This window comes from Sapajus apella, unplaced genomic scaffold (genome assembly GCF_009761245.1).
Source record: "Sapajus apella isolate SASKATOON/1434 unplaced genomic scaffold, GSC_monkey_1.0 scaffold10, whole genome shotgun sequence".
NCBI lineage: Eukaryota > Metazoa > Chordata > Mammalia > Primates > Cebidae > Sapajus > Sapajus apella.
This window is the reverse complement of record NW_022436950.1, coordinates 1,412,098-1,425,800: the sequence shown is the minus strand read 5'-3', so window position 1 is coordinate 1,425,800 and position 13,703 is coordinate 1,412,098. Positions and strand designations below refer to the sequence as shown.

Genomic DNA, 13,703 nt, shown 5'->3' with positions numbered 1-13,703 from the left:
AGGTGGCCTGGTGCTTACACTTCCCCACACCCAATTGATTAGTCACTGGATGCGGGAGCCCGGGAAGGGACACTGCTGGGGGTCAGGAGCTGTGGCTGGTGCTTGGACTCCAGTCTCAGAGGTGTGTCTGCCCGGCTGTGGGCAGGTGGCTGAGCCTGGGCCCCTCTCTTTGGCCTTGTTCTCTCCAAGGCTGTTTCCAGATCACCACGGCTTGGTAAGCGTTTTGGGGGAGAAGATAATGTAAAGATTTAAATTACTGGACCTTTAAAATGAAGACACTCCCAGGGGACCTAATTATACAGGCAGAGGAGGACAGGTCTGCCACTGGTCTGGGTCTAGGGGCCGTCCCCATGGGGCCCAGAGATTTCCAGGCTCCCACCCCGATGGGACCCAGGGCACTGGCCGTTCAGCCCACAGGGTCCCAGGCACGCGAGAGCCAATGAGGAAGAGAGTGCACCGGCAGAAACCAGAGCTGGGAGGGCAAGTAACGCAGTCTTTATTTACACCACAAGAGTAACAGGTCGTGTGATGTGGTACAGAATACTGGACTCCAGTGAAGTGGAAAGAAGTTGACCGTCAGAAGAGGATATCATTGGTCAGTGAAAATCCATCCACACAAAACAAGAATGAGAAAACCAAACACAAAACCTCCAACTCCACTGAGCAAAAGAAAGAACCATTGGGCACATCCAGACAATCCAAGAGAAAGGGATTAAATCACAGAGAATGGTGGTCACGGCCAGTGCGGAGCCCACGCCAGGCGCGAACAGGCATCAAGTGGGATACAGTGTCGTTACAACTTTGTTTTCTACCACATTCCGTAAGAAGCTCTTGGGTGATTAAGGTTCAAGCCCCCGTTACAGATAGATAGATTATGTATGTTTGTCATTCTCATCAACTGGAAAATAGCGCCCCCACTATGGAGCACACACAGCAAAAAAAAACACAAAAAAACAACAACAAAAAAAAACCCAAACAAACAAAAACTGTTCGCTTTCTTTTTCTTTCAATAGGAGATTTTAATCAATGCCAGAGACAAAGTAAGGCCGAGCTAAGAACAAGCTCAGCCTCGTTACAATGAAGAAATGGTTTCCTTTCGATGCAAAGTATAATTTTAAACCACAGTGCTCGCACAGTTCACGACTGCTTAAAGTGAAATCTTAGCCATACATCATCTAAAAGTAATTAAAAAGTCAACACAGCTGTGCGGAAAAGGGGACTCTTTTGAGTCTGCCCGGTTCTCAATCAGAATAAACCATCACAAAGCCAGTGAGGGCGGGCGGCGCTCGCCTGGCCCGTGGAAGGAGATAAAAGGAAACAGAACAAAACAAGACAAAATTCCTCCAAATCAACTCGAGAGAGACAGGCAGTTCACTCTGAATTCTGCGTAGTTTCCCCAAGACACTGTTTCCACATAAATACAATAAACTCTATTACTGGTATGTCACAAGTGCTAGATAAACTTTTTTTCTTAATATGACAAATGTTTAAGTAGTCCTTTTTATTTTTCTTACAATAAAAAGTACAATTTCTTAAGAATAAGTTCAATAAGACGCAAACTTCCCCCCCTCCTCTCCTTCAAGGTTTTGTTTTACAGAAAAATTTCCATCTTTTGTATCTGCAAATGTCATGAGAGGGGAACAAAAAGGCATTTTTCTTCTCCCCCAAAGCTGCCGAGTTTGGCGTGCAAAATCTGTATACAATATAAAGACATGCCGGTCGTACAGTCCATGCAACCTCCAGGTGTAGGAAACTTAAAAAAATATATTCATATATATTTATATCTATATATTTATATATGTATCAATGCCCATAAAACACGTGGGCCCAAAGTCTACAAAAAGAAGAATGGAATGAGTACATGGCTGTGACCAGTAAAGAAGGAATGTTCTGATCAAAAATAAAAACAACAAAGTTCATTGCTAGTGCTGCAGAAATCAAACTTGCTTTTGTTCAGACCATTACAAAATGGTCCTTCCCCTTGCAAACATTTTCAAAAGAAGTAAAGAAAAACTGAAACACCTTGACAAAATGGCCCTCCAGAACCGGAGCCCTGGGATGCTGGGGAGGGGCGGCCAGTCCCAGCGGGCAACGGCCTTGGGGACAGCCGTCTGCTGGTGGGGCGTGGGCACGCTGTGGCGTGGCGGGAAGCCGTGAGGGCAGGGCAGACGCCAAAAGGCCCAGTAGCGTCATCGGGGTTTCCCTCAAAGGGATATAAAGTGCTCTCTTGCTGACTCCCAGCCAGTGCCCCCAAGGCCTCTGCAAAGGAAGAAAAAAGCTAAAGGTCCAAGGACCCACAGGGAGAGCCCTTGAAGGCTCCCTCCCTGATGTGGTCCCGCCCCCAGACGCCGAGGCAGATCCTCCGCCATCTGCCCTGGACACTTGCCAGGGAGAAGGGCCGAGTGTGTCTTCAAAGAAAAGGCTACACAGTAATGCTCTCAGCACATTTGTGAAGCTGGAGTGAGCTGACAGCTGAAATGTGCCTCCCCTTGCCAGGCCTTTGCACAGAGGATGTCTCCATTTGAATGAGATTAGAACTAAGCCCCCCAATGATAACCTGGCCACCGAGCAGTCCATGTCACCCCATCATCTGCTTAAAAAAAAAGTGAGATGATGCATTCCTCCCCATGAGCCATGGCGGGGTAAGAGGGCAGGTGGCAGGATCCCCAGAGGGCTGTGCAGAGAATGAGGCCAAGGAGGCCAGAAGAGCCAGCTAGCTGGGCCCTGCCACTGTTCTGTGCCATGAACGGGGAATGGACCAGCTCCTCTTGCCAATCTGGGCTTCAGAGCAGAGTGGCCACTAGGGAGGGGGAAGTCAAACAAGTCCCAAGACCTTCTGCCCTGCTCTCAAACCACCGTCTTAGAGCTGACCATCAGCAGCCCCGTGACCAAGTGAATCCAGGAACCTGCACTCATTTGGTCAAAAGTCTGAGTTAATTTCAGAAGCTACCCTGTAAACTTTACCAAACTTCGAAACTTGGCTCTGGGACCCTCCTGAGCACAGTGTATCTGAATGTCTGCCCACAGGTCTGAATCTGATACCCTTTGGAATGAAACTGGTGGCTTCAGGTGCTAGAAAATAAGTCACCAGTAAGACGTGACTGTCAGTTACAGTTGAAAAGAAAGAGAGTCAAGACTGGCTGTCTTGGTCAGGAAATCGTGCCCTCCTTGCAGGTTCACCAGGCAACAAGGGTCCTGGGTTCCTTGCAGCTACAGGCTCCAAAATCCAGGGCCGGCCACGTGGCTGCGGTGGAAAACTCAAATGGGTAAAGAGCCTCACGTGTGCCCCATGAATTGCTGACATGCGTAAAAGGTCTTTGGAAAACTGAAGTTAGAATTCTATCCTGACAATGTGGTCAGAGAAGTTTAAACATGAGTTTCATTAATGCTGACTGCTCATGGCGTCTGGCAAGCCTCCCGAGTGGCCGGGCATCCCAAGCGACGCTCCCTGTCCTTGCCATGGAGGGGAAAATACACCACCCTCGTAATACTACTAGTGTTGAAGGTAAAAAGAGCCCTGGGCTTCTTTACACAGCTCCTAGGACAGACTAGGAAAGACACAATCGTTGGTGTCACTCCGAAAAGACCTACGGTCCCTCCTCTCACTTTCTGAAAATAAACTCTGACGGTAACAATTCCGTACGCTGCAGAAAACTCACTGTACAAAAATAAACAAGAAAACAAAAATAATTAAAAAAACCTTTGAAAGTTAAAAAAAATGTACAAGCAATAATTCAGAAAGGAAAAAGATTTAGACATTATTACCATTCAGAAAATTGCTAAATGGTGAGGAAAAATGTAAAATTCATAAAACAATGCTTATTCAGGATCTTTTTTGTGAAAAATTCATACAAAAATCAACAGCAAATTTATACTCTTTGCTATAAAAACTCATTAGGTACATATGTGCATGAAGGCTTGGAGACAGAAGGGGTTCTGTTACAAAATAATTAAAATTAAAGTACAAAGTTGTAGGGTAGTTGCCCAGTGGCGAACGTGTTGGCGATCTGAAATCTAGCCAATCTGGAGCTCGAAAATACATGAATTTCAATCAGGATCCCTTTCTATAAGCACCTTTAGAGCAAATTCACAAGTCATTCATTTACAGGGACCTTCGCAATCTTCATTCATTTATATATATATATATATATATATATATATATATATACACACACACACACTTTTTCTATAAATGCATTATAAATATTTTATCAAGATTTCGTAAGAATCAAGTTTCTTAGCTTGGAATACATTGGAATATATATTATACACATATATATTTATTTATACCTAAAATTTAAGCAATACTTCATGCTACTTGCTTTTAATAAAAAGCATTCCAACCGTAGCACTGCAAGTGTGCCTACCACATGCTTCACGACCAGATGGAGATGCTCAATCGCTATGTGATGTGTGAGAAGAGAACACTTTGGATTCGTTTAAAATTTGTTGGACTTCAAAACCTCCAACGGGATTTGCCACTTTTTTGGAACTACCTCCATTTTCCTTAAACAGCAATAAAGCAAAATGAGGACCGGGGGCTGCAGCCCCTGGCCCCGGAGATGACGGCTGGTGCCCGAGCTCAGGGCTCAGGCCAGCTCGCGGGGCCGGCACGGCCAGCCTCAGCTGGCCACAGGAAACTGTCCCCCCAATTCCTGCTGTTTATTTTTTCTTAAGGCATTGTTCCTCAGACTTCAGAAAGCCCAGCCACAAAAATCCACCAGAGCAATAAAAAAAAGGCACAAACTTGCATCTTCCGATGGCTTTGAGAATCTCAAGCCAGCTTCTCCAGGCTCACACTCCTGTTTCTGTCCAGTTTTGTCTTCTTTAAAGGTCACTCTGTCCCCCACCGGGGTGCAGACCCCACCACTGCACACTGCTATGGTTCACAGAGGCAGGCCACAGCCGTAGAAAACGTTCTCTTTAAAAAAAAAATAAGCTACAAGATGAGTCGAGTGGTTTACACAGAGACTGTGGAGTTGTGTGTAATAATCAAACTTTAAGCACCAGTTTTAATCAAGTTTGTTGTGTATTATTAGATCTTTGATATTCATTTTCTGTGCCTCGCGTCAACTGAATTCGGCGGCTCGGCCGCTTGTCGCCGCAGGCTGCTTTCTTCTGCGGCGTCCCTCGTGGGACCCGCCAGAGTGTGCTTGGCTTGCGCGTGTCCGTGTGTCTGCGCGTCAGCAGCGTCTGTCCCGTGCTCCCTGTGAGGCCGCCACGCCCAGGTGTGCATGTGCGTCTCGAACCTGCGGGCCTGGGCGGCAGAAAGGCTTCCCGTGGCTGTCGCACACCGGGTGTCCCTGGGTGCTCTGAGAGCCCCGCGGTGGGACGCAGGCGTGACACGGGAAAGTTTCTTGGCTGAGCTTCAGGACAGAGACAGACAGACAAGAGAACAGCAGCTTCGAGGGGGCGCTACAGGGGCGGCTCCTCTTCCATGGGCTCCTCGTCTGGTCTGTGGATCCCGCAAGAGAAAGAGACAGGGGCGTGGGGCAGGCGCCCCACAGCAGAGAGAGAACAGAACGTGGGTTAAAGGCCGCGTGCTGCCCCACCTGCTGGCCTAGCCCGGGCGGCATCTGTTCAGGATCGACTGCTCCTTGTGCGTCTCTAAGGGACTTTGGCACTGGACGGAGAGGGCCACCTGGCCTGTTTCTAATCTGATGGGCATCCCTCTCCCAGGGCCCGCCCTGCAAGCTTGGTAGGGCACGTGCCATAAAGGTTCTGACCCTTATGTCACTGGGCACAGTGGGGCTGGGTGAGCCTGCAGGCAGGCGGTGGGGCATGTGGGCAGTGGGGCAGGTGGGCAGCTGGGCAGGCGCTCACCTCTTTTCGGCGGGCTTCACGCCCACAGACAGCGAGGCCATGGCGGTGACCGTCTCGGCTTCGTCGTTCTCGCAGGTCTGAGCCTCAATCAGAGAGCGCCCCGCCGTAGAGGCCGCACGTTGCAGGCAGCGCCAGTACTTGCCTGGGGGGTGGGGGGCGAGGAAAGGCGTTCAGTGACCGCAACTCAGCAGGAGGCTCCGTGGCCCGGGAAGGTCCTGCAGGACTCTGAGCCTCAAACGATATCGATCCCTTGTGATTTTAAAAGCAGCCCTCTTCGAAGAGACACGGCTGCAAACTCACAAAGACCAAGAATCTCTGGAAATATTTCCCCATCATGAGTGGCTGGAGACCCTCTAGGAGCAAGCCGGCCTAGGACTGCAGACAGAGGGTCTGGTGGGCCTGACTTTCCATGCTCACGGGCCCCTTTCTGCCCTGGGTGGCCAGGAGTGTGGGCTTCCAACCTGCTGGGCTGAGCCTTCCCATCTCTGGGAGCAGGTGAGCTGGGGGATTGTCACTGGGGCTGAGGGGTCTTCTGCCTGGGCCCTCACAGAGGCTGGGTGGACGGGTACTGCACCAGGTGCAAGGGGGTGTATGTGGAGGGCTGGGCTGGCCCAGGGTCAGCTTCAGGGCTCTGAGGCCAGGACTCCCCCACACAGGGAAATGGGGAGCTGAGCTCTGGACTGCACCTGCTTCTGTGGACAGTCTCAACCTTGTGGGTCATCTCAAAGGCAAGCTGGGCTTGTGACGACAGGGCGTGGGAGGTGCCTCTGAGACAGGCTGCATGCCACGCCCCTGCTTGAGGGGCAGAGCCAGAATGCGGAGGGCCTACACCCTTTTTCTCTGTGGGGCCAAGCGTTCTTTCAGCTCAGGGTGTGGGCTTCTGTGGTCCAGGGAAGAGGCTGGAGTCCCCAGGGCACAGGCTCACAGCCATGGTCCCTGCTGCTAGCTGGGGACCTGGAGCAAGTGACTCCACACTGAGACTGTCTAGGCCTTGATTCTCCAGACCTACAAAATGGGATGATGGAACCACTCCAGCGGGCTGTGGGAAATCCAGTTGGGGTTAAATGTGAGTCTCCACCAGCTCATAAAATGCAGCTGAAAGCCAGGCCTCCTGCTGCAGGCCTGGGGAAGCAGCCGGTATGGGATGGAGGGAGCTGGGGGCATAGTGAGACAGGGATGGGGCACTGTGGAGTCCCCCACCACTGGGGCATGTCCCCTGTGAGCATCCAGACAACTTACTGTGGATTTCCATGACCTTCTCCATGGAGCGGACAGCGTTGGCATTGGGTCTTTGCTGTAAAACCTTTTCTGGGAGGGGATCAAGCTGGAAGAAAATACACAGGAATATCAAGACTGCTGACACAGTCCACATGTGCATTAGATGGGGCTCCGAGACAGCAGCTGTTTCCTGGGCAGAGTCCATTGTGGAGTGCATGTGCCCACAGAGCAGAAAAAATAACTTTAAAAAGCCAAATGTGCTTTGGTGTTTAAAATTTTTAATAAAAGAGGATTTATTTTCTTTATGTCTTTTTTAGGACACTGTAAGGTGTATTTGTGGGTTCCTATAAGTAGCAGGAAGAAAGACAGTCCCAGAGTGGCCTGACCAGCACACCAGCTTGGAATCTGCCATTGACGCCACAGGGTTACATCGGGGGAGTGAGGCTTATTTCACCACTTTCCTTTCCCTTGTCTTTTCTTAGTAAGTAAGAATGTTTGAATATCCCCTGATCTTGGTTTTCTCCCAGGACAGTAGAAGGTGGGGTCAGGGGAGATGTAAATGGAAGAAGTCGGATCTCTCACAGAGGGAATCCGTCACACCGAGTTTTTCCCTGCTTAGGGAAAAACGGGAATAAGTTTACAGGTAAATTACAGGGCAAAGCAGAGCATTTACAACACAATTAAAAATGGTTGATCGGCCAGGTGCGGTGGCTCATACCTGTAATCCTAGTACTCTGGGAGGCTGAGGCAGGCAGATCACTTGAGGTCAGGAATTCGAGACCAGCCTGGGCAACATGGTGAAACCCCTTTACTAAAAATACAAAACTCAGCTGGGTGTGGTGGTGTGTGCCTGTAGTCCCAGCTACTTGGGAGGCTGAGGCATGAGAATCGCTTGAACCTGGTTGGGGGAGGCTGCAGTGAGCCGAGACTGTGCCACAGCATGATAGCCTGGGAAACACAGAGAGACCATGTCTCAAAAAAAAAAAATTGGTTGACTGAAATGGGTTATACAAATATAGAAATACAACAGGAAAAATCTGCTGGGTGTAGAACAAAGCTGGACCTGACTGGGGAGGCCAGAGCACCGTGTTCCCAGGTGTCCTGGGGCCAGCCTTGGGCTGTGCAGGCGGGGGCTGGGAAGACCAGTCAGGAAAGGATGGGTGAGTCAGGACAGGCGCACATCAGCAGCTTGTCCCACAGAGGTCATCAAAAGGAGCGTTTGGTTTTAATTCTGGCTTCCGGGTAGAGGTGAAAAGACAAAGGGGCGCTGAGAACCTGCCTGGTTCTAGACACTGTGAGTGGACAGCTATAATGACGTGGCAGCTCCGCCAGGCCGGGCACCGGCAGAAGCCACTGCAGGACCTCGCCTGAGGCACGCGTCCCCACACCAGGATTCAGATCAGTGCAGCTGGTTAACTTCCAGGAAGCATGAGCTCCCAGTCACAAAACCCCCAAACAACACGGAAGCAGCCGGCACGAGCCCGCATCAGGAGAGATGAGTGAGGTTCCCAATCCCATTCTCCAATGAAGGCAGGCGGGGCTCCTCGGAGAACGCTGGGTCCACGGCTGGGGCGGGGAAAACACAAGGAGAGTCTGGAGCACCTCGGGGAGCTGGGAAATCGGGATATGCCTGAAGGTTGAGGGATGGGCCTTCAAAGGACTCGCAGGGCCGTTCTGAAAAGTGCCCTGGGGCCAGAGCAGGAACCAGCTGGGCAACAAAATAAGTACGGTATTGAAACATGACCCGAAGTATAAGATGGATATCCAGGAGTTCACAGGGATATGAATAAATGACCAAATAAATACACAGGGAGCAGAGGCAGATCCTTGGGAATTTCAAATAACGCATGCACCTACTCCCCTGTCCCGGAGGTGAGGCTTAATGCCTCCCCAGCTCTGTCCCCCTGAGTGTGTGCTGCACTGAATGTGACTTCCTTTCAAAGAATACATCTGGAAAGGCGGTAAAAGCGTAACCTGCTGGTGAAAGGACCCAACAGGCAGCATGCTCAGCAGATGATGAAGCTTGGTGAGCTGTACCGGCAGCACACACCCTGACAGGCAACTGGAACTTCGATTCTGTCATCTTCCTCCCCAAAACACAGATCTAAGAGAAAATACTCGGACAAACACAAACTCAGGGACGGTCTGCAAAATACGCGGCCAATGCTCCTTGGAAAACAACACAAGATGGAGACAAAAGACACAAAATGACTAACTGTGACATGTGATCCTGGTGGGACTCTAAAACAGAGGAAGGGCAGTTGTGGCAAAGCTGGTGACATCCCAATTCACGCTGGAGTAAATTACTAGTCAGTGTTGGTTTCTAAGTTGTGTCAAATGACTCCTGCCGAAGTCAGGCGTTCACAGTAGAAGACATTTTCTGAGGGGAATGAGGAGCTTGTATGTGATCTCTGTAATGTCTCTGTAAATCTTAAAACTACCCCAAAATTAAAAGTTTACTAAGAATGTACATTAGATCCTTAAAGACTGCAGTTGTTGAAATTACCAGTTAGAAATCCTAAAACGTACATATGCCAAGGAGTATTAAACATACATGACATTTCTGTATGATGAAACAGCCAAAGATTTACGCACCTGACCTGGAAGATTTGAGATCCTAGCAGGAGGGGAAAAAAAAAAAAAAACAAACCCAGGAAGGCACACCTAGGCATTATCAGAGTAAAACTGCAGGATATCAAAAACAAAAAGAAAATTCTAAAAGCTGCTAGAGAAAACAATCTTCCAAGGGGTAGCCATTGCCCACACACCAACTTCTTAACAGCAGTAGAAGCAGGCAGACAGGGGCTTAAAATATTCAGTGCGTTGAGAGCAAATTGTCAACCCAGAATTGTTTATCCAGCGAAACTATCATCCAAGAACAAGGGTGAAATAAAGACCTTCCCCGTAACAAACACAGCTGGGTTGACCACACAAGTCTTTTCCCGAGGGACACTGCAATCGGTGTGTTACACTTAAGGCAGCGTGAAAATAATCCTAGAAGACAGTGTGAGGAATGAGAAGAATGGATGAGCCAAGAAGGCGGCATGCGTGCAGGAGAGCCTGAAAGAGCAGGGATGACATCGAGAATCATCATGGTGTCTCATCAGTGCAATCCAACACAAGAAAGAAGGAAATGAAGTACCGGTCAGTGGCATAATCTAGGATGGGCACTGGGGCGAGGGCTGCTGAATTTAGTAAAACAGAAACAGAACCATTCACGGCCCTGGTTAAATTTCAATGTCTGATAAACACGTGGTTTGGCAGTGGAAGGAGACCCAGCCGGGTGCTCTGTGTTTTCGCTGGCACCTAATGGGGCTCGCCCAGTCCGGGCTCTGGTTTGCATGGAGGTGCGAGTGAGGGTGCGGACTGTGTTGAGAACACGTGCTCCGATTGTTAAAGATAATGAATGAAAAACAAGAAAACAGGTTCTACATCTTTGGACTCAGTAGGGGGAACAAATGGAATGCAGGAAACCCTCAATTATGCCGAAGAAGGGAGAAAAGAGAAGGCAAAAAGCTTCCGAAAACGGGGACAAACAGAAGCAGGTAAGATGCACCTGAAAAAGGCAGCAAACTCACAGCAGGCGACCCACATTTCCACTTAAAGCAGGGACCACTGGACTGGACACAAAAACAATCTACCGTGCAGGCTTTTGCTGTTTCTAGGAGGCACATCCGAAACGTCAGGGGAGGCTGAAAGTCACACAGGAAAAGCCAGCTAGGGTCACATCTCCAGTGTCTGGCACAAGAGATGTCACGGAAAGAGCATTACTGGATATGCAGAGTTCGCCGTGCCATGGGAAAACCAACTAATCACAACGTCAAATGTCTGTGCTTGGTAAAGCAGCTTTAAAATGTCTAAGTAAAAACTGGGGCAACGGAAAGAAAAGAAGAAGACACGTCCCACCACGGTGAGAGACTTCGCAGACAACCAGCCAAAAACCAGTCAGGAAAACCAAAATGTGAGCAATACAATTCGCAAGTTCTGCTCAATGAACACAAACAGAACTCTGGGAAACAGACGGAGAAGACACATTATCTCAAACACATGTGGAATGTCTCTGCAGGCTGACCACGCACTGGCCCGTAAAGCACATCTCCACACAGAAAAATGCCAGTCAGACTTCCTCTTCTTACCACACTGCAATTCGTTAGAAATTGATAACAAAAAGAGAGCCATGTGTCCTTATGTTTGGAAATCAGAAAACACGCCAACTCGTGGGCAAAAGAAGAAATCGTAAGATAAATTAGGAAATGCTTACGACTAAAAAATAATGAAAGCCGCTTCCTATGACGATGTGAGGTGCAGCTGCACGCCGTGCTGGAGCCATGCACACCCCTAAATGGACAGATCAGGAGAGGCTAAAAATCAATATTCAACGTAAGAAGGTAGCAAGAGAACACAGTTGTCCTAACGCAAGAAGGAAAGAAAACAGCTGGAAAAGGAGACGAACCAATTCTGAAAAGAAGGGTGCTGGCGCTGAGAGTGGGTTCTCAGAAGCGTCTGATTCAACGGACCAGCTCCGGCAGGACGGACGGAGGAAGCCCAAGTGGGGCACACGGGGACGGCCCTGGGATGAAGAGGAGCCCCTGCTGCAGGCACGGCAGAGACGTGAAAGGCGGGAAACTGGGGACACTTGACTCGTGCCAAGAAATCTGAAGAAATTCTGGTTGAAATGGAGACATTTCTGGTAAAACCTAACTTTTCCAAATTAAGAAGGAATGGGAAACCTGAATGGACCTATAACCATTCATGTCACTGAATCCGTAACTTAGAATTTTCACCCAAAGTAAACCTGCAGCCCAGGAGAGTCCTCCCAATCAAGGAACAGATGATTCCGCTCCTGCCTCTGCTCCTCCAGAGGACACCCAGCTACCACCCACCAGCCTGCAGACAGTTCTCCCAGGGACCTTGGACCCACCCACCAGCCTGCAGACAGTTCTCCCAGGGGCCTTGGACCTACCCATCAGCCTGCAGGACAGTTCTTCTGGGGGCCTTGGACCCACCCACCAGCCTGCAGGACAGTTCTCCCAGGGGCCTTGGACCTACCCACCAGCCTGCAGGACAGTTCTCCCAGGGGCCTTGGACCCACCCACCAGCCTGCAGGACAGTTCTTCTGGGGGTCTTGGACCCACCCACCAGCCTGCAGACAGTTCTCCCGGGGGCCTTGGACCCACCCACCAGCCTGCAGGACAGTTCTCCCAGGGGCCTTGGACCCACCCACCAGCCTGCAGGACAGTTCTCCCAGGGGCCTTGGACCCAGCCACCAGCCTGCAGACAGTTCTCCCAGGGACCTTGGACCCACCCACCAGCCTGCAGGACAGTTCTTCTGGGGGTCTTGGACCCACCCAGGCCCCTCATACTTGTAGTTCTCCAGAGTGACCCTGGACTGTGCTGGGGAAAGCAGCCTGAGATGCAGAGGCCATAGGCTAGCCACCCTGGCTCTGTCCCAGTGCCCCACCAGCGGAAACAGGGCATCCTTCAGAGCTTCAGCTCAGCGTGTCACACGGTACTCGCTGTACAAAATTTAGGATGGGCGTTTCCTAGAGGAGCACGCACATGGGACTCCACCCACCCGGCCAGCTTTCCGAGGCTTGGGGGACCTGTTCGTGATGCCCCGGGCTTCTGCCGTCCCCCGCTGCCTGTCTGTGCTGTCTGTAAGTAGTAAATCCACTGCACAGAACATGTGTGTGGGTGTCTGCCCTCCCCAGCTCGGACAAGCTGGTCACCAATGTGTGGAGAATCTGCTTCATGGCACCTCTCCCCCCTCCTTCATCTCTCCTTCCCTCTGTCCGTCTGTCTAATTCACCCCACTAAGAACAGGAGAAAGGCAATCCAATAGAAAAACGGGCAAAAGACATGAACTGCACAAGAAGGGAAAGTCCACGTGGCTCACAGGCAGATGAGGGCTGCTAAGCCATCGCGGTCATGAGGAAGTGACCCTGGAACCCTGCCAGTGTTACCCCCGTCCAGCTGGCAGAGGTCATGGGCAAGAATGCCAAGTGCCGCTGAGGTCTGCTCACGCCACTGCTGACAACAGCTTCAACCCTTTAAAAAGCAGCTTGATGTTATCGCCTCAAGGTGAACAGACACGTCCCGTGCCCGCCACTTCCTCTTCTGGACGTTTTCCTGAGGCACAGCCACCTAGGTGGTTTGGGAGCTTGCCTGGAAGTTCAGCACAACTCAGCCTGTCACAGGCAAACCCAGAGCAGCCCATGCCTGCCCCGGTCCGGGCCTGCGCAGAATGTACACAGGCTGTTTTACAGAGGGGACCCCAGGGACAGGGGGGCATCGAGATGTCCTTCATATCCCAACACCCAGGGGACGGGCCCGGAGGGGCGGCCCCGCTGTGTGCCCATAGTTCCTTCAACTCTGAAGGCCACGAAGCTGAGCTCTGCCTTCCTGGAAGTCAGCCAGGGAGGCTTTGGCAGCCCAGATAGAAAAAGGCGCAGACTGGACACACAGCGTGGAACCCGTGCACACCACACACGGCTGTGTGCAGATAAAAAGATCACTGCTGGCATGGAGGGAGCGTGGCCGAGTGTCCGTGTGGGGTGTGTGTGAGCATTCATGCATGTGAATGTGCGTGACAGCACGTGCTTGTGGGGGGCGTGTGCATATGTGAGACTGTGTGTAGTGCCTGTGTGTGCACGTGTGAGAAT

General features: G+C 50.7%; 1 protein-coding gene across 7 annotated transcripts in view; it reads right to left on the bottom strand.

Annotated features, from left to right (window-relative positions):
- Nucleotides 1–473: 473 nt before the first annotated feature.
- Nucleotides 474–13,703, bottom strand: part of HDAC4 (histone deacetylase 4) — a 341,339-nt gene continuing 328,109 nt past the window's right edge. For all 7 annotated transcript variants that reach the window (XM_032277722.1, XM_032277726.1, XM_032277725.1 and 4 more), the window contains 3 exons: nucleotides 7,063–7,147; nucleotides 5,824–5,965; nucleotides 474–5,455 (listed from right to left, as the gene is read on the bottom strand). In XM_032277722.1, coding sequence (XP_032133613.1) covers nucleotides 5,416–5,455; nucleotides 5,824–5,965; nucleotides 7,063–7,147 — 267 coding nt within the window. In that variant the 3' untranslated portion in view covers nucleotides 474–5,415. The remainder of the gene's footprint in view (nucleotides 5,456–5,823; nucleotides 5,966–7,062; nucleotides 7,148–13,703) is intronic.